Source organism: Hyaena hyaena, unplaced genomic scaffold (assembly GCF_003009895.1).
Source record: "Hyaena hyaena isolate Hyena2069 unplaced genomic scaffold, ASM300989v1 scaffold_910, whole genome shotgun sequence".
Lineage (NCBI taxonomy): Eukaryota > Metazoa > Chordata > Mammalia > Carnivora > Hyaenidae > Hyaena > Hyaena hyaena.
Genome location: NW_024081547.1, coordinates 119,210 through 138,057, shown reverse-complemented (window position 1 = coordinate 138,057; position 18,848 = coordinate 119,210). Strand labels below are relative to the sequence as shown.

Sequence of the window (18,848 nt, the reverse complement as noted above, 5' to 3'; positions counted from 1 at the left end):
ATGTTTCTCAGAAAAAAACCTGCCAATGACTGAAGCTGCAAGCTGATTTTTTTTTACAACCCCAAATCTCTACACATTTGATTAAATTTCTACTGTAAGTTATTCCTACACAGACAGACTTCCTGGGGGCTCTCCATTTCACTGGAGAACAACTTCATCAAGCTCTTTGAAGCTAAGACCAAAGTACAGTACTCTCCCTTTCTCCTACTTCCTTCCCATGTCATCTGGGGGAGCATGGAGGGTATGATGAAGGTTCGAGAGTGGCAGACTGATTGCTTGAATGTGGTTACTGGCTATTTAGCAATATGAAGAGAGTAGGCCAGCGTTCATTACAAATGAGAGCTGATCACCTTGTGGAAGGAGCCTCACTGGGTACTTTTCAGATCTGGGATCCCAGGAGTTTATGAACTTGGGCTAATTTGGCCACCTCAATGAGTCATGATGATTTTTCTTTTAGGAGGAAGCAAGGGGAATAGCCATGGTCACACCTGTTGTGTCTCTAAATCAGTAGCTTTAGGGGCTGCTGACCCCATGAAGGGATGGGGGATGGAAGGTGGATGGGAGAACACACGACAGGTAGGCTGCTGACTCCTCACAGATCACATCTGTCTCCCGAGGCACAGTCTCCACACTGTCTGCATCCTGGAGTTGAGAAGGGGTACTCGGGGTATAGGGGTGGGGGTCCCTGGGAGCAACCCTTCATTGTCTAGAACGGGGCTCTCTAAGTTTCGAATCTCAGAGGTTAGCTCACAAAGGCCTTTCCAGCTTGCAAAACTCCAGCAAATCACACAAAAGATAATTTTGCCTCCACCTCACCTACACAGACACACCGTGTACAGACTCAACAGCCAGATATCCATAAGAGGCTGGTTCTTTAAAACAAATGACCTCAAGAACGTTTCAGAAGAAAATGTCTCATAGAGGTTTTTCTTTGTTTCTTCCACTCCTATCAATTTAAATTCATTTAAATAGTTGATTGTAGATTTATTTTAATAATGAAATCTGCTGTAAATCCAGCAGACCCCACGGTCTGGCCCACCCCCTCCTCCTTCCACTCTTCCCACAGAATGGGGCTTCCTACAGACTTTCTGGACGGCTGATTTCCGGCACGCCCAGGCTCTCCCTCTGTCCTCTCTTGCCTTTTAAGGGATGAAATGTTTACCACTTGTACCGTCCCTGACAACAAGTATTTCCGGGTCTGCTAACTCCTTAAATAAAGCAACCTTGCATTTCTGTTTATCTGCTGAAATACTCTGGAGTCAAGAAATATAATGAACTGTTTCTGCAATAAAAGTGTATGCCAGCAGCTGTGTGGCGGAGTAATTGTATGGCACTTCATACTTGGGCCCAAATAAAAGGTCCACACAGGCAACCCTTTCAGAGTCAAGGCTCCATCACCCAAGCCCAATCATCAGCTCTGTCTTCCCTTACAATGTGCAACATTTGCTGCTTTATAGTACACACCCAGCCCCGGCAAGTGGGGCCACACTTTTCTTTAGGATTCATCCTTAATGCAAGATGGGTTTTCCTAGGTCATGACTCCTTGAGCTCTCTGGCCCTCTAGCACCTCTTCCATTCCCTGTCACCTCCACGTACCCCGTCTCCTTTCCCTACACGGGCAGGAAGAGAAGGAACACGAGTTCTCCCACAACGACCTTCCACGGCTCCCTCTACTGCTAATTCCATGACACCCACTCACCCACCCATCTGGGGTCCCCGCCAAGCACATGCCCTGAGGAGGGGCCACTTCCCACGGCACAGCCATCTCCTGGACCTGGCCTGAGGAGTGCGCTGCCCGTGGCCCTGGTCCACAATCCCTCTGATGTCACAGAGGGCAGAAAGTCTCTGTATTTCGCACACACTGTGAGAAGGCTTGGAAAAGCAAGCTCCCTCAAAAACAAATGCTCGTTCACAGTCTAGAAGTTTCTATAGAATTCTGGAGAGAAAGCACAGGGGTATTTCCTTCTTCATTTTCAGTGCTCAGCTGCTCTTTAAAACACTTTGGTGCTTGGCCTCCGATATGCTATGCGTGTGCTGGGGCAGAATATCTGAGATACACGGCTTGGGGAAAGTTGTCTGGTTTTAGACAACCCCTTTGATTTACGACCCTGTGGCTAAATCAGTGCAGGATTTTGGCAAAAGACCAGTTCCATTTGCTTGCAAGTCTGATCCTGAGGCTCTGGCGTTTCCCCGGGCAATCATTTGCTTTTAATTACTATTTGATTCTACCACTGAAAGAACTCGGCTGGCTAACCCTTCAACTGCAGAAAAATCTAGGCAGAGGGTGACAGCTGCCCTGATGTTAAGCTCAGCTCGGGCAAAGCATCTTCTTTCAGGGTTATTTTACACAGTCTTCATTTTTCGTAGTGAAGGGTAGCCAATTTCATCCTGAAAGAATCCTCCTGGCACACCTGATTCTCTTCAAAGGCAATGTACTTGCCAAAGGACTCTGAACCTCACAGCAAAGCTGTATAAAGCTTAGAAAAACAAGTTGATTTAAAGTTTCTATTTTTACATGGTGTCCCGTTTCCAGAGGGGCTGAGACTAGTGGTTTCAAACTCAATTTAGCATTTAAACTAATTTTCAGCCAGGTCTCTATGGACCAGCAATTAGGGGGAGGCAAAGAGTTCAAAGAGGCGGGTGGCAAGGGGGGAGTGCGGTCTCTCCGGATGTGCTCCCAGCCCTCCTCCTTCCCGTTCCCAGCGGGTGAGGCGACCCACCACCGGCCAGCAGGCAGGGAGCACCTGGGGCTTTGCCTGCACCGAGTCTGGAAAGGCACCAATGGCCAAGTCCGTTTATTCTTCTCGTAGCTGTCCTGGGGAAGGATCTAAAAACTTCCTGAGGACCCGGCGGCATGCTGCTGGCCAAGATGTTCCATGCCAGGGACAACAAGAGAAGAACGGGCCCTTTCAGCTCCCAGAGCCACACAGACCTCACTGGCCTTCGAAGGACGCCTCTGGCCACGCGGGCTGGCAGTCAAGGCGGTAGACAGTGCACACCGGCCCTGGACCCAGGCCTAGCAGTCAAGGCGGTGGACAGTGCACACCAGCCCTGGATGCCTGCCTGGGTCCTCCTCCCGGCCCTGCCGCCATCTTTAGCTGTGGCCACAGCACTCCTTGGAGCCTCAGAGTCCTAACTTTCCTAATTCATTTTATTTTTTTTTTTAAGGTTTTTTAATTTATTTCTAGGAGAGAGAGAGAGAGGGAGAGAGACAGCGTGAGCAGGGGAGGGTCAGAGAGAGAGGGAGTCACAGACTGAAACAGGCTCCAGGCTCTGAGCTGGCAGTCAGCACAGAGCCCGACGCGGGGCCCGAACCCACGAACCGCGAGATCATGACCCAAGCGAATGTCGGACGCTTAACCGACTAAGCCACCCAGGCGCCCCTCCTAATACATTTTAATTTTGCATGGTGATTCTGTTTAGATAATATGGGTTCATGGCGCAAACTGCAAAAGGTACAAAAAGGAATACAGTGTTGAGGCTCTGCCCAACTGTTCTCCAACTGTTCCCTTCCCCAGAGACAATCATTTTGTTTCTCACGTCCCCTTCCAGAAATACTGCCTCCTTTGTAAGCTTATCTTATTCTTCCTTCATTATTAGTTTTACACAATGGTATCATACTGTTCATACTATTCTCTACTTCATCTTCTTCCATCCCTTCCCCTCCTTCTTCTTTTAATACTTAACAGTATGCCCAAGGTTCTTTCCACCTTTAAAATGTCCTAAATCAGGGCATTAGGCTGGGAGTTTAAAGGGCCTACCTCTTAAGTGTCTGGGTAAATGTCCTCACAACTGCCTTAACAGGGAAAGGAGGAGAAAATGGAAGGAGATGCTTCATAGTGAGTCATCATGAAACACCTGGAGGCTCATGGTCAATGTCATCCCTCTAGCAGATACCTGCCCAGAAGGACTACCTACTTCAGGAGTGGGGAGAAAGGGGCTTTGGTGAAGGGCCCTTTCAGATGGGAGACAGCATTCTGCACACTGATCCAATCAATTCTTCTAGTCTTACCACTTTATAGAAGAAAAACAAAGGCTTCAGGAGGTCGGATGACACCAACACCCCGCAGCTGATGACCACAGAAGAGGATTCCAGGAATGGCTACCACCTTCAAAGTCCATATTCTTGTCAATTTATCCAGACAGTATTTTTTTAAAAAAAAGCATGTCTCCTACTTTTTTGTTTATAAAAATCCTAAGGTCAGCCTTACAACTATCATCCTTAGTCCCTGTGCCAATGGTAATAACTCACAGTCAAGACATTTTTCCTCTAGGAACCACAAGTGTATGCCTTTGCCCGCCCAACAGACAGGCTCTGTTCAGTGAGTCAACTGACAGCATGAGAAGTCCCTCCTACAGGCCTGGGGAGGAGTGGGAGAGAATCTTCCAGAGCTGCAAGTCTTGGGAATACTGATTTTACCTGTCAGACCTCCTGATGAGGCATACCACAAGTACCAAAGTGAGTTCAGAGTGAGGGGATAGAGGTAAGAAGAGAAACGTGTTATGGTTAATCTGTTTTTCTTTTCAGTCCTAAAAAGAGCCTCCATGGGCGTCCACATGACATTCATCTGAACATGAATGTGTGCAGAAAACCAGCCCCAGGTCAGGTGCGGACAGGAGAGTGAGCAGACTCCAACCTGGGCAGCTCCAGGGATGCACCTGCCTCTTCCTGCCGCAATTCAGCCTCCTCCCTGGGACTCCCTCCTCCTTCTTCAGGTCCCTGCCTCACTGTCCTACCTCTTGGCTGTTTGCTGCTTCATAGTGTGTCTGCTGGAGGGTGAGCAGGCCACGAAAAGGACTCTGTGCATAGCAGAGCTTCATAAAGCTTCAGGGTGGGGCTTTGTTGGCGCTCTTGGCTTGCATAAGGTTTCCAGATTATCCGTGGGCCATTTTTATTCTTGACATTCGTACTTCTCATTACCACCAATAATTAAAAAGTTGGCTGGACTGTGCTCAAAGAAAGCCAAATGTGTGGACAAAAGCTCCTTTCCCTGCTGTTCTCTCACACCAGAGATGTCAAGAGAAGTGCTATTCATAGGGCACCCTGGTGGCTTAGTTGGTTAAATGACCAACTCTTGATTTCGGCTCAGGTAATGATCTCACAGTTCCAGAGTTCGAGCTCCACATTGGGCTCTGTGCTGCTAGCACGGAGCCAACCTGGGATTCTCTCTCTCTCCCTCTCTCTCTCTCTCTGGCCACCCTACTCACATGCTCTCTCTCTCTCAAAATATATAAATAGACATTAAAAATAAAAAGGAGGGAAGTGCTGTTTAGCAACAGTGTTCAGCACTGACTCTAGATGATGCTTCTACCTGGAAAGGTCCCACAATGGGACGGGGAGCCCAGGACTCCTAAAAATCTCCCCAGAAACTGCACCCTTGTCCAGGCACCACCTATGGCACACTGTCCTCCAGATGCCTTTGCAGGATGTGTGTTTGGGTGAAGCTTCAGCTCCTCAGCTCCTCCCCCATCCTGATGGGTGCTGGGGGTTCCGGGGCAGATACTGGGATAAAGACAGGCAGGAAAGGCCACCCTTTCCCTAACTCACTTCTTCCCCCTCAGCGCATCTGGAACCTTGTGTCAGGACACAGTCAAGCTGTGAGCCCAGAGAGTGCTGGGTGTGGGGCCCTGGGCCCTCAGTCTGGCTTCACCTCATACATGGGGACAGTCCCTGGTGAGGCACATCTAGAGGAAGCAGTCTCCGCCAAGTGGGCTTCCTCAGCAGATTTCCCACAATTATAATAAAGGCGACTTTCATGACAGGAGCTCGCAATAACACAGATAAACAGAAGATAACACCAAGTGGTCTTTGGCAGGGAAAGTACTCTGGGATATCTCTACCAGTCATAAATGAGCTCAAAGGACTAAGAAAAAAAAGATTAAAAATAATGAATAAACTGTCAAACAAAAGTCAAAAGGGGGCCCCTCATTTAGAAAGTCATTGTTCTAGAGAAGATTCCACAGGAGCCAATCTGATGCAGGGGAGCACTGGAGAAATCTCCCCTGACCCCCTCTCTGCACCCCCCTTCCATGCCTCGAGCTTCCCCAACTTCTGCAGTGGAAACGATCATGTTACAGGCTGACACGGATTCGGAGCCCATGGGAAGGAAATGCTTTGTGAATTCCAAATATAATTACTGGACTATCATTCAAGAAAAGAACATTATAAGGTTTTAATTGTTTCCTGCCCCCCTCCATCCTCCCTTGTGATTACAGCGACTTTACATTTCACTTAGCCCAATGGAAAGAATGTGGGGTCTGGAGAAAGAGGGCTGGGTTCAAGTTCCAGTGCAAAACCTCACTAACTGGATGACCTTGGGCAAAAGACAACCCCTTGAATCTCAGCTGTCTCTCTCCTCAGCCTAGTAGGGTGGCAGGATCTGCCTCAAGGGGTTGTTGTGAAGACTGAGAGCTGTAAGGTGGGTGGGAGACCATAAGCTCTCCAGCCTTACACCAGCCAGGTCACTTTCCCTCAGACACTCCTCCGCCTCCTCCAGGGCTGGGACCACGGCTGCCCTCTCCCAAGTGTGGCTTTAACATCTCCAAATTCCCTTTATGCTTTGCTCCTAGAATCAAAGAAGATATTCCTGGAGTGTTAGAGCTGAAAAGAGCCTTAGGAATCTTCTGGAACAACCCTGACCACACCAACAACTCCACTACCACCACCAGTGTCAATAGGAAAACCACAGCGCCTCATTGGCGGAGCAAGGCGGTGGCCCAGCCAGGTCTTCTGATTCTACCGCCTGTCCCTCCCCATGCAGCCCCCCACGACGCTGGGTGCTTCCTCTCACGGGGTGCTTTGTACCCCACTGACACGTCTCCTCCCCCCCCCCCAATCACTCATCTTAACAAAGAATAAACAGGCCGCAGGCCCGGGGGCAGTCAGCCGCGGGGTACCTTGGCGTTCTGCAGCGGGGGCTGGTAACTGGACGGCCGGTAGAACATCCTCTGCGCGGCGTCGGTGTGGATGTCCCCGAGGAAGAGCTCCTCCACCAGGCGGTCCAGGTTGTGCTGCAGGTACTGCTTCTCCACGCGGATGAGCTGCAGCTCGTGCATGGCGAAGTTCACAGCCTTGGTGCACTCGCAGCCGTTCTCTTCCCGCCACAGGTCGTAGGGCACGTCCTGCACCCAGGGGCCCCCCGCGGGCACGAAGCCGGGGCACGTGCGGTTCACCAGCTGGCTGAGCCTCTCGGCGACGGCCTCCGTGTGGCAGACGACCTGCACGTTGTGCAGCTGGTAGTCGGCCTCGGTGCCCCCGCGGATGATCCAGGAGGCCTGGCGCAGGCGCACCTTGCCCCGGATGACCAGGGTGTAGGTGGGGCTGGTGCACCGGTTGCCGCCATAATAGAACTGGTAGGCCTTGAAGGTGTTGTTGTGGTAGAATCTGTAGGACCTTGTGATGAACTCTGGGCCCGACCTGACTTCACAGCTGAAGGAGAAAAGAGGAAGGAAGGCATTTTAAAGCGCAAAGGCATGCGGAGCAGATTCATTACAGTGTCAAGAAATTAGGGTCATGATAACAAACGTTTACTCTGGGCCGGTCGCTGCTCTCTGCCTTCAGAGATACCAATTCATTGAGTCCTCACAACAACCTATGAGTAAAGTAGTACTGTTTCCATTTTACACGTGGAGAAACCAAGGCACAAGAGATTAGGGAATGTGCCCCAGGCCATGTAACCAGCCAGTAGCAGAAGCAGACCAGGAACCCAGGCCGTCTGGCCGCAGGTCTGTGTTCCTAATCTCTCTACACCACATTCTTTCATTCATTTTATGAACAAGCCAGGAGAGCCCAAACCTGCCACCCTCACTTCCACCTGGGGCCCTGACTTCAGAGAAGTGTCTTCCTTTCTGGTGGGACGAGGGAAGAGTATAGTGCTGGCCTATGAAGGAAGTATCCTTATGCTAATTCAAAAATAGTTGAGGGGCGCCTGGGTGGCTTAGTCGGTTAAGCGTCCGACTTTTGCTTGGGTCATGATCTCGCGGTTCACGGGTTTGAGCCCCGCGTCGGGCTCTGTGCTGACTGCCAGCTCGGAGCCTGGAGCCTGTTTCAGCCTGTGACTCCCTCTCTCTCTGACCCTCCCCTGCTCACGCTGTCTCTCTCTCTCTCTCTCTCCTAAGAAATAAATAAAAACATTAAAACAATAAAAAAAAATGGTTGATTTCCTCAACAATTCCCTTTCATGGACCTTGTCTAGAGCAGGCAGGTGCTAGATGTCTGTCATCCTGAAATGGAATCCAGTCTGGGGAGAAGTCACTTAGAGGCACTTGCACATTCACCCTCCCATCTAGTGAAAATTAATTTTCCCTCTCCCAGAAAAACAAAGAGTCCATTAGTGAAAGCAAAGCTAACATAACAACAGATATAAGGGTTCCTTTCGTTGTGCTGACAAAATGACAATGACAAAATGGTTTTTTTCTGCGGCTTTAGATAAATTGTAGATTCCTAGGCCAGAAATACTTGGATGAGGTCTACCGGGCACAAATGGCTCACAGGAACTGATCACCGCTATATGTGTGGCCCATTTCTGTCTGCAGCACAGCCCACACCAGAGATGTGAGGAGGGTTTCTTCAACACATCCGCCAAAGAGCCAAAGACTCTGTCCTCTGTAACCCTCCGCTAGATCCTACTCTCATTTATATCATGACGTACATCTCATCAGTTTGGGCCTTATATAAATCTGCTCAAATCTGTGAAGTGTGTGTGTAAAATAATGTAGTACCAGAACTCAATATAGTATATACCATATATCCATATATCATGTCATAGCTATGATATTTACTTTATTCTATTTACAATAATTTTGGTTTGAACAGACAGCATTGCTAAATCAAGAAGTGGGGCTCAAATCTCAAAAGCCTGTGATTCTCAAAATTGTTAACATCTCCTTTTCTCAGCTCACACACTGGTGAGAGGTAAACATTACTCCAAGTGGGCACTTCCCTCTGGGAAAGGCAGTCAGTGGACGTCCAAAGAGGGTGCATGCACAGAAGGCACTCAGAGGAACCCTGCAGAGTCTGCCAGAAGGCCTGGAAGGAGATGCAAGGCTCCTCCCCCTGTGAAGATGGCTCCCTTTGGTATGAGCGGTAATTGTAGTTTAATTGCTCTTCTGGTGGCATGTGTGTTGGGGGCGCCAGAGCTCGGCCCTCAGAGTAGCTCAAGTCCTCCACACTCCACTGACCCACCACCTCCCGCACTGAGGACTTCTCACCTCTAGATGCACCTGTTGTGAGCGTCTTTTAATTGGTCAACCTCACATCACCTTTTCTACCACTGATTTGCGCACAGCAGCCAGGGTGCCTCGTATGAATGCTGAATCATGTCTCAAGCATGGTCTTTGCTGCAAACTCATCGAAGACCTTCCAGGTCTCTGGAACGTGCTCCAGGGCTGGGCTCGCCCTCCTCGGGAGCCTCATCTGGAGCTGTTCTCTCCAGATCACTATACCCAGGTTTACTACACGTCGGATACAAGGACCCTGGGTCAGTTGTTTCTCCAGCCTAGCCTTTGCTAGTTCTTCCAAATGGAAAGCTCTTCCCTGGGTCTTTGCACAGCTAACAACATCCCAGCTCAAGTGTCCTCTCCTTCGGTAGCCTCTCCTAACCCCACCCCCATCCTAAAATAAGGTCCGTGGTATTCCCCTTTAGCACCTGTTGTTTTTTTCCCTCTTCAGAGTACTTCTTTGTATGTTTATTTGAAAAATTCCTGAAGACAGGGACCATGTCTTGTTTTGTTCGCTACCATACACACAAAATCTAGACTAGTGCTTGGCGCACAGTAAATAGTTGTGCACTCAATAAATATGTGTTTGAATAAAATGATAAATTATTAAAAGCACATCACATTCAGGTTGTGCAAATATCTATCATCTCCTTATTTTAAGAAACCTCATCTTAAGTGAAAAAGAAACAACAACCTCTGGGTCTTCATCATCTCATAAAATTCCTTTTTTCTCTTCTCTGTGTACATTTGATCCCTCCCCAAGGTACCTGGAGGCTGCAAGGGAGAAGTGATTAGATCCCAGAGTGAGCCTTGTTAATTCTCAACAATTTAATGGGTAGGGGAAAAATTGCAGGTCTGCCTCTAGGCTATTTTTAAAAGCTCTAATGGAAGATAAGCCAGAGCTCAAACTGGGATAAATCTCAGCTCTGCAGCCTGGAAAAGAGTCCAAGAACTACGCCCTGGCTAGTCGAGGTAGCCCGCGTACTTTTTCACTTAGAACCCTGAAGCCGTATATTAAATTACCAGAATATGGCTAGAATATTTAGACCATCAGAAGCTTGCAAGTCATGTTTCAGGGTTGGTGAAACACAGACTCCTAATTTTACTTGCTAATGGTTTCTTTCTATACACCAGTGGTCCCACAGAGTTCGGTAAACAAGGACCCATTCACTCACGCCCCTTGGTTAACAGTGGTACATCTCTGCTTTAGCTAAGATTTCTACAGTACTTAGCTCTGTTTCTTTACCAACCAGAGTTTCAAAGTGTCGCTTGGCTTTTAGTTAGAACTTAGATAACACCTACACCACTGCAGATAGGATAAAGTCTCTCTGTAGCTGAGAAACCCGAAGAGAGGCCTTCCACAGATGTGTGCTCTCTGGTCCCTCCCTGCCCCGGTCCAGCCCTGGCCCACTTACCCAGTGGACACCCAGTGGCCCTCGATTGCTGGTGGCATCTGTACAGTGATCCTGGCGCCATTGTGGAGATGTTTGAGCATGTGATGGCACTGTGATTCCTTGAAAGCCCTCCAGGCACTTTTCTCTAAGGACCTGGGATGGGATCTGCTGTCTGGATGAAGGAGGGCAGAACCCTCTCCCAGCCCTGAAAGAGAAAAGTGGAAGTTGGCTGAAAGGAGAGCTTGCAGCAGACAGGACGGAGTCAGGCTGAGGAACTGCCTCCTTGGCTGGCAATCACTGCAAGCGGGAAATGCACTCCTACCACGCCATGCTTATCACTGTCTCTGTTCTTATGGAGTTCACGTCTCTAAGGCGGATGTGTCCCTGGAGACCGTTTCCCAGGTGGGAAAGCGGAGGCCCACGGAGTTAACACGGACTCGTGGGAGGTCTTGCGGCTAGTTCCTGGCAAAGCCTGAGCTCAACTGCATGCATCTGTGAAGCAGCAAATAAGGTCGTGCATCCAAACGAGCCGCTTAGGGTGCAGACAAATGAATGTAACAGGGACTGCAGAGAGAAATGAACATGTCCCAGAGGAGGAGGAGTAAGAAAGGGGCCGTGCAGTGACATATTTAGGTGAGGAGGGGGGAGGGCGTGGAGATCAGCCTCAGTGGAAAGGGAGTTCCGATGGAGCGGAGAAAGGACCAAGAACAACTCAGATGGACTCCCATCCGACATGTGCTCCCTGGCTTTGGCTCCCAGCTGCTCCCACCAAGCCTTCCAGCTTCTGGTTCTCTCTGTCTCTGGATGGACACCCTCTATGGGGCTGCCCAATAGTGGGGGCAAGTCATCCTACCCACCCAATCCACCCAACCTACCCACCCAAAAGCGTGGGACACTTTCCCCAGTTACATTCCCACTCCAACTCTTTACACCCACAAAGTCAGTGACAATATAGGGTTCTAAGAAGTGTAACCACAAAAGGTCTTTACACTTTTATTTCCCATGGATAAAGGAGTATTAGGGCTAAGTTCATCTTCAGTGTAAGTGGTTTATGTTGCCGGACACTTAAACATGCAAAATAACCACCAGCTCCAGCTTCAGAATAAAGCAATGCTGGCAAATGGAGTACTAATCTGAGAATGCGCTGTTTCCTTTGAGATTCACTCCTGAAGTAATTAACACATCAGTGCGACTTCACTGTGGACCTACTAAGTATTCAGCACCTTGTTAGCAAAAAAAAAAAAAAAACCCATGAAACACTAGTTAGACAAATGTATAAAAACAAAACAAAAATATACACAAAATAAATAAAATGCACCTGTCAGAATGCTACCTATGAGGGGGCAATTACATATTTTTTAATCAACACCTTAATAACTTCATTGAGAAACCATGGCTTACAAGAGACCATTTAAAAATGAAATGTCGGACCCAGAACTATGGGGACTTACAGCAACATTATGAAAAGCTACTGGAGAAACTGAGCCCCACAGGTTGATAACATTCAGATATTTTTAAAATATTCAGATATTTGCCATGATTCAGAGGGCTGAACAAATCCTTTGTGGAAGATCTTTGGTGCTGAGAAGACAGCAGTCTCCACGTGGGAACCCTGGGGCTTTTCCTCTGAGCAACATGCTGGCCTTGGGCTAGAGCAGTGGTTTTGGATTATTCTTATGTATCTTAAATGAAGCAAACAGGGAACGAGGCAGAGATACCTAGGGGTACAATCCAACTAAATGACAAGTGTGAAGAAAGATTCTAAAATGAGACGATGGTGCTGTGTTCAAAGGACATGCGACCTCACCACCAACCCTGTTTAGCCCAGCCAGGTGACTGGGAGCCCAGCCAGAATGAGAAAAACACTGAAATCCGAAATCCACATTGGGTGGTGTTGATGCTCATGGCTGTTCCTTGAGGACCTTTTTTCCCGTGGCCCCTGCTTCCAGGGAGGAAGGAAGAGTGACATTTCTGGGTACCGTCTCCACCTCCCTCATTCATCCTTCCCCAGTGAAGCCCTATGCAGGACGGGGAAGGAAACAAGTATGCGTGACCACGCCATTTTTCTCTTTCTCTTTGCCAAACTGGCCTGTTTTCAAAATACAGTTCACCCCTGAATAACATGTTATATGTTTTATGTAGTGTATTTTTACAATAAAGTAATCTAGAGAAAAGAAAATGTTATCAAGAAAATCATAAGGAAGAGAAAATACATTTATAGCACTATACTATTAAAAAAGTAATCCACATGTAAGTGGACCCACTCAGTCCAAACCTGTGTTGTTCAGAGGTCAACTGCACATGCATTTTGGCTAGCTTCCACCCTCACCATGTAGTAAGGACCCTACACCTTCTGATGTTTGACTGACAGGAGGCCAAGTGGAAAGTCTGAAAAATTCAGGGGTGAACTATTAGTAATCCTATCCTGGACATCACCTACACTGTATCTTCTGATTTTTATTGCAATCCTCATGTTTTCATCCCCATCTTTCTGAGACCTCTATTGATCTGTCAGTTGGCTTTGAACTAGAGGAGGGAGAAGGGGTACTATGGACTATACCCTCTACCAATCTCAAGAGTTGTAATTATCCTGATGATGGGAAGCATTTCCTGAATTCCCTGTTTGTTAGGCAATCAAGAAATGAAAGACAGTACAGCTGTCTGGTGGGTCAACGGACTGTGTGATCAATTACAATGTTAATTCAAATTACAAAGCAGCGGGTGTTGGGGAAGGCTCTGCTTTAAACGTGACACTAAACATTTAGTAAAGAACCATCATCTCGCTATCAACCAAGCTATGTTCTAAAATTCGATTTGTTAAGCTTCTTTACATCCTGCAACTGTTTTCCTGTAAAGATGACACAACCAGGGAGGTTAGTGGATATGGGCAAAATCTCTAGGCTGCGGGAGTCTGAAACTGATCTGCCACATAAAGGATTTCACTGAATCTAAAACTTCAAGGATTGTTAAGACGCATCATTATTTTTACTACCAGTGACAAAACACCTACATTTAAAGGAGGACATAATGCCTGAACCACAGTCCCGAGGATACCCCTGAATCACTCACAGCAGCATTTGCTGCTCTGACATTGCTTTTATCTGTTCAGAGAGATTTGACAATGCATCTTGCCTTCAGTTGCAATGCTTCATATGTGACAGGCAATGTGTTTGCTTTGCATGGATCTCAACAGCAAAACACGAACATAGCCACATCATTTTGTGGGCATCTTCCTTGCCAGGTAATTGATCATTGCTAACATGAGAAAATATGGAATTGCAGTTATTCTTCCAGTGATAAATATTTGCCTCATTGATGTCACACTACCACTCTGCTGCTCTAATATGAGGCCACTCCAATTTTCACAGTGGTTTTTCTCTTCAGCATGAAGAGTGTAATTTATCAGTGAGTTATGGAGAAAATAACTAAGCATGCCTGGCTCAAATGTCTACTCTATTTTCAACACCAACCTATCTGCAACTAATCCACAGACGTGGAGTCACAAGGACACACATAAGGGAAGTGATGGGATGACAGTGTGAGCTTCTGTGTCCGGGTTCACAGAGGCAAAGGCTGTATCACCTCCTCATCACTGCTGCCTGCAGGCTGACAGGGACTAGAACCCCCAGTGACCATAAGATGCACATCTACTGCAGAGATCTTAAAAGGGGAAGAAAATGTGTATCTTACAACTGATGAAACACACCATTAGCACTGTGACCTTAAACAAATAACTTAACCTCTCCAAGCTTCTGTGTACTCATCTGTAAAGAGGGGATAACATTACCCATCTCTAAGGGTTGGTCTCAGGATTATCTGAGACTGTCTTCCTTAGCACAGGCACATCATTCTCATTAAATGTGTTATTCTTTTAAATAATGATTAGGTGCTTAGACTACCCTCAAAAAGGCCTTCCTAACTAACAGAACAGTTAAAATAATGGTAAAAGTCATCCAGAGCCAGGCTCCCTCTGAGCTCTGAGAATGACGTCGGGCTCCCTGGCAAAGTTAACTGGTGACCCTGATGCAGAAGAGGGTGGAACCCAAACCACTCTGTCGTTGTTGACAAGTTCTACTCGGTTTAACAAATACCTACTCACTTTTTGTATATTTTAGGAGCTGGAAGCATGACTGAGAATGAAGATAAGCTTTTCTGATCTTGAGGCTCTTAAGGACTCATTGGCCTGGATGTCAAAGAACAAGGGTGGAGATGATGAAGGAGGACTCTGGGAAGGAAGCTGGGAGTTCAAAGGCAGGGGAAGAGGGAGTGGTGGTTAGGATTTGCATGGGTCGTTCATAAGGCCAGTCACACAGGAAGAGAGCCTACAGTGATGCCTTTTAACCAAGGGTAGAAGAAATAAAATCCCAGAACCGCTAACATGCAAACCATTTGAAAGCAGGAAAAAGATCATCACATCACTTGGCTTTTAGAGACACATCTCCACTTGGCCATCGCTTTTATCAGACAATGAGTAAAGCTCGCAGACCTGACAAGGCTGTCGGGAGAAGAGCAGTAGTGTGAGCAGCCAGATGGAGAAGAACTCTGCAGTTAGCACGGCTCCTCAGCACACAGCGAGTTAGGGTTTGTACTCGTGGCTGATGCTATGTTTTTAGTGTAGAAAAAAATGAGATTGGCTCCCTTTCTACCTTTGCCCTTTGAAGTACCCACAACCTTGGTTACTGTTAAGGAGCAAAATTAAACGGGTCACATGAAAGTAGGAGCTGCTGTACGGCAGAAGAAACTTTGTTCTGTAGTCAACTGCCAACAGTGGTCTCCAATATTTACTTGTTTTGTCTGGTGTGGAAACTCTGGCTGGCCTTCTCATGAGCGTTACTTCTATTAAATGGCTTAGAATTAAAAGGTCATTTGAAGCACCAAGTCAAGTGCAGGAGAGGTAAAGTATAATATCCCCCAAGGCTTCCTTCTCAGTTTTAGTCATGGTATGCCCTCTGAGGAGACCGGCCTTCAACCCAGGGACCCCTGTGTTCACTGCATGGCTCAGAGTATGTCAACTCCAATTTGAGACTGAAACTAGTAACTCACTCATTCATTCAAACCATGAGAAAGGTTCTGAAGGGCCAGGCTCTGTTCTAGGCATGGAAGCCACAAACATTATGCCCTGAGGGAGTCTCAGTTGGGTGAGAAACCAGACCCCAAGTGGGCTTGTAGAGGGATTCATAGGGACTGAGAGAGCAGCCTCAAAATTCATCCTTGAAGGGTTCGTGGAGGGGTAGCCATGTCTTGAACGCTGAACCGAAGTGGTCAAGGCAGAGTAGCATATCCAAACATAAAGAGGTGGGAAGGAGGGGATCCTATAGGAGGAACTGGGGATGGGCTTAGGGAGGGGGTACCACAGGGCAGCCCATGACAGAAGAGCAGAAGAGAGGCAGGGCCATGATCAAGAGTGTTACATGTCATATTGAGTGTGCATTTCACTGGAAAGGTGAGGGTAAACCATCAAAAGACTTTAAGCAATGTCATAGCACAGTAAGAATTCCATTTTGGGAAGATCACTTTTCCCATTTTCAGAGGGATGGGAAACAGATGGGAAACAGGAAGAACCACTATGAAGCTTCTACGATGGTTCAGTGTACTGTCTAGTTCAGTGTATCATTTTTGCCTGAATAAATGAGAAAGGTAAGAGAAGGGAAACCACTCTGGACAAACAGCAGTAAATCTCTTTTGTAGTCTTGGGAGTTTTTTGGACTATCTCTTGCATGTTGTGGAGAAGATATATAAGAAGTTATAGTCAAAGAAAGGAAAGACGGAGGGAGAAAGGGAGAAAGGAAAATAGGAAACTATACTAATTTAGCACTACATCTGAAAAGAAACTTGTGCAAAATATTTATATGTCCTACTTTAATCTTAAATCTTAAATTTAATCTTAAATCTTAAATCTGTCATCCTGGTACTTAGCAGTGCAGTAATCAAGGTTGGCGACTATCATAATAGTTCCTGTCTGAGTATCCCTATTATTTATAATAAATGTGCTTGTTATATATAATAACTTTTTAAAACCTCCACTTAATTGGATTACCTATGTAACTGGAAGTGTTGACTAATCACAATATGTAGTTGAAAATTCTGCCATTGTGTGTTGAATGCAGTTGACATTTATGGTCTTTCTTTGATGACTTAGGTTCTCAAAGTGGCTCAAGGTCATTATTAGGAACATCAGTCCCTATAGGATGGTACTTTGGATACAGAGATATCGGGCTGAACAGGTAATAGCCCTGTTTAAACCATGAAAGTTTTTTTTTCCTTATTTATTTTTTATAAGACAAGAGCGACAAAGTCCGTGTGTGGGAATGCAGGTGCAAATAACATCAACAATTTGGTTAACGGAGGATTCTAGACATTTTGGCTAATTGAGAAGACTAGTTAGTTGGATTCTCATTTATTAAGATTTTTGCTGCAAATGAATCCAAGGAAAAGAGTATCTCAAAGGATTAAAAACCGACAACCCTACAATAAGAAAGTGACTACGAATTTAGTCCCAAAGGCAGCTTTGGGTGGGTCATGTAACGTGTGCCTTTTATCTGTTTAAAAGTGAACATTAGAGTAATGGTGATAATAGCTGAAGTCTGTGGAACGCTTGACAATTCACTTTATCATATGCTATCTCATTTATCAAATGTCAGTTACTACACAGGTCTGGAAAGTTGTAAGTGGAGAAACACTCTTTAATGTGAAGGGTTATATAAATTGCCGGTCCGTGACACCAACTAAACTGGAAGTTCTCCACAGCACTGTGCCCTGTCCGGAGGAGGTCCAAATCAGGAAAAGGATTCATAAAATGGTCTCCAGCACTGGGGGTCCCCTGGCCTGGGCTCCGATAAAATGATGCTGGCAAATGGGTATTTCTTTCAAGAAAGTGTGGGAGGAAAAGGTGGACTCTAGAAGGAAATTATTCACCTGTTGAAAAAAATTAATTCTTGAAGGTTTGAGGATAAAATTCTATAGATTACCACTTCTAGAGAACTAAATGAGATCCTGGAGCTCTGGAGGGTTTATTCACATGCATGCCTGTGTGTGTGTGTGTGTGTGTGTACACGTGCGCACACACATGTGCATGCACACACAAATGATTTACTTCTGGGGACTCAATCATGCTGTAATAGTAATCCAAAATGACTGTAGAATGTCCTTAACCACTATCATAAATGTAACAGTCTTCTGTGCAGAGACTGAAAACTCTCAATGATATCAATAAAAAACCCATAGATTTCCCAAAATGAAAGGAAGCCTAGGGTTGATCATTTACACGGAGATTTACACCCTAAATACAAAGCATATGGACCAGGTGACTGTTTACACCACCAACTTCACCAGATTATGCATTCAGAAAGCAGTTCTTAGCGTAGTTCTTGGAGGGAATGAATACATACCTCTCCTACAGTCATCCATGGTAAAGCTTATTCCTAAACCCACGATGTTTTGTTGTCAGGAAGCAAGCTGGTCCAGGGACAGGGACCAAACAGAAGAGTGAAGGGTAGGAGGATAGGGGAAGGAAAAGGGGTTACTTGCCTTTTGAAAGTCCATATCCATTCATTCACCAAATAGCCTAGTGCCTACTACTTGTGAGGTTCTCTCTCAAGCATGGGACATTGTTTATAAATGAAAGGAAAAGCGAAATAGAAGGTAGGTATACCCCAAATCCAAATCCCCAATGTTTCAATGACATATTAAAAATTTTTAATTATCTAGCTATATGCCAGAGTTTTTCACCTGCCTATCTAGATTGAGAACCAAAAGATCCACACTATTTTTGCATGTAGTAAAATGTAAAATTAGTGGCGGAGCAAACACTTTTCCAGCACACCGGGACTGAACTAATCTTTGATCAGGTCAGTCTCTAGAAAATGTAGTTGAATGCTTTAAAAAATTTTAGAGATTTACAATATGCTAAATAAGCATAATGTAAAAATATTAACAATGGTTGTCTCCGGGAAGAGGGTTTTGAGCAATTCTTTTCGTGCTCATTTCGCATACTCCCGTTTTCAATAACGTGACATATATTACTTGGATAATCAGAGTGAGAAAGTATTCTCAAGTTAGAACTGGTGTGATATGCAAAACCCCAAAGCAGATAAAATGTGACTGATTAGATTAAATGAAGGTAATTACTTGGCCATGAAATTGCCCAGCCCAATTAAATAAGCACTCATTACTGTAAATGTATGCTTTACTGTGGATTCTGATAAGCTCCAACAGTTTTCCATGCGCTGGAATAAA

At 46.2% G+C, this 18,848-nt stretch overlaps 1 protein-coding gene across 1 annotated transcript in view; it reads right to left on the bottom strand.

Moving 5' to 3' along the window:
- APCDD1 (APC down-regulated 1) overlaps nt 1-18,848 on the bottom strand; it is a 34,601-nt gene that overhangs the window by 10,670 nt on the left and 5,083 nt on the right. Inside the window, exons 2-3 of the mRNA XM_039220837.1 lie at nt 10,635-10,818; nt 6,898-7,429 (exon numbers count right to left, since the gene is read on the bottom strand). Coding sequence (XP_039076768.1) covers nt 6,898-7,429; nt 10,635-10,818 — 716 coding nt within the window. The remainder of the gene's footprint in view (nt 1-6,897; nt 7,430-10,634; nt 10,819-18,848) is intronic.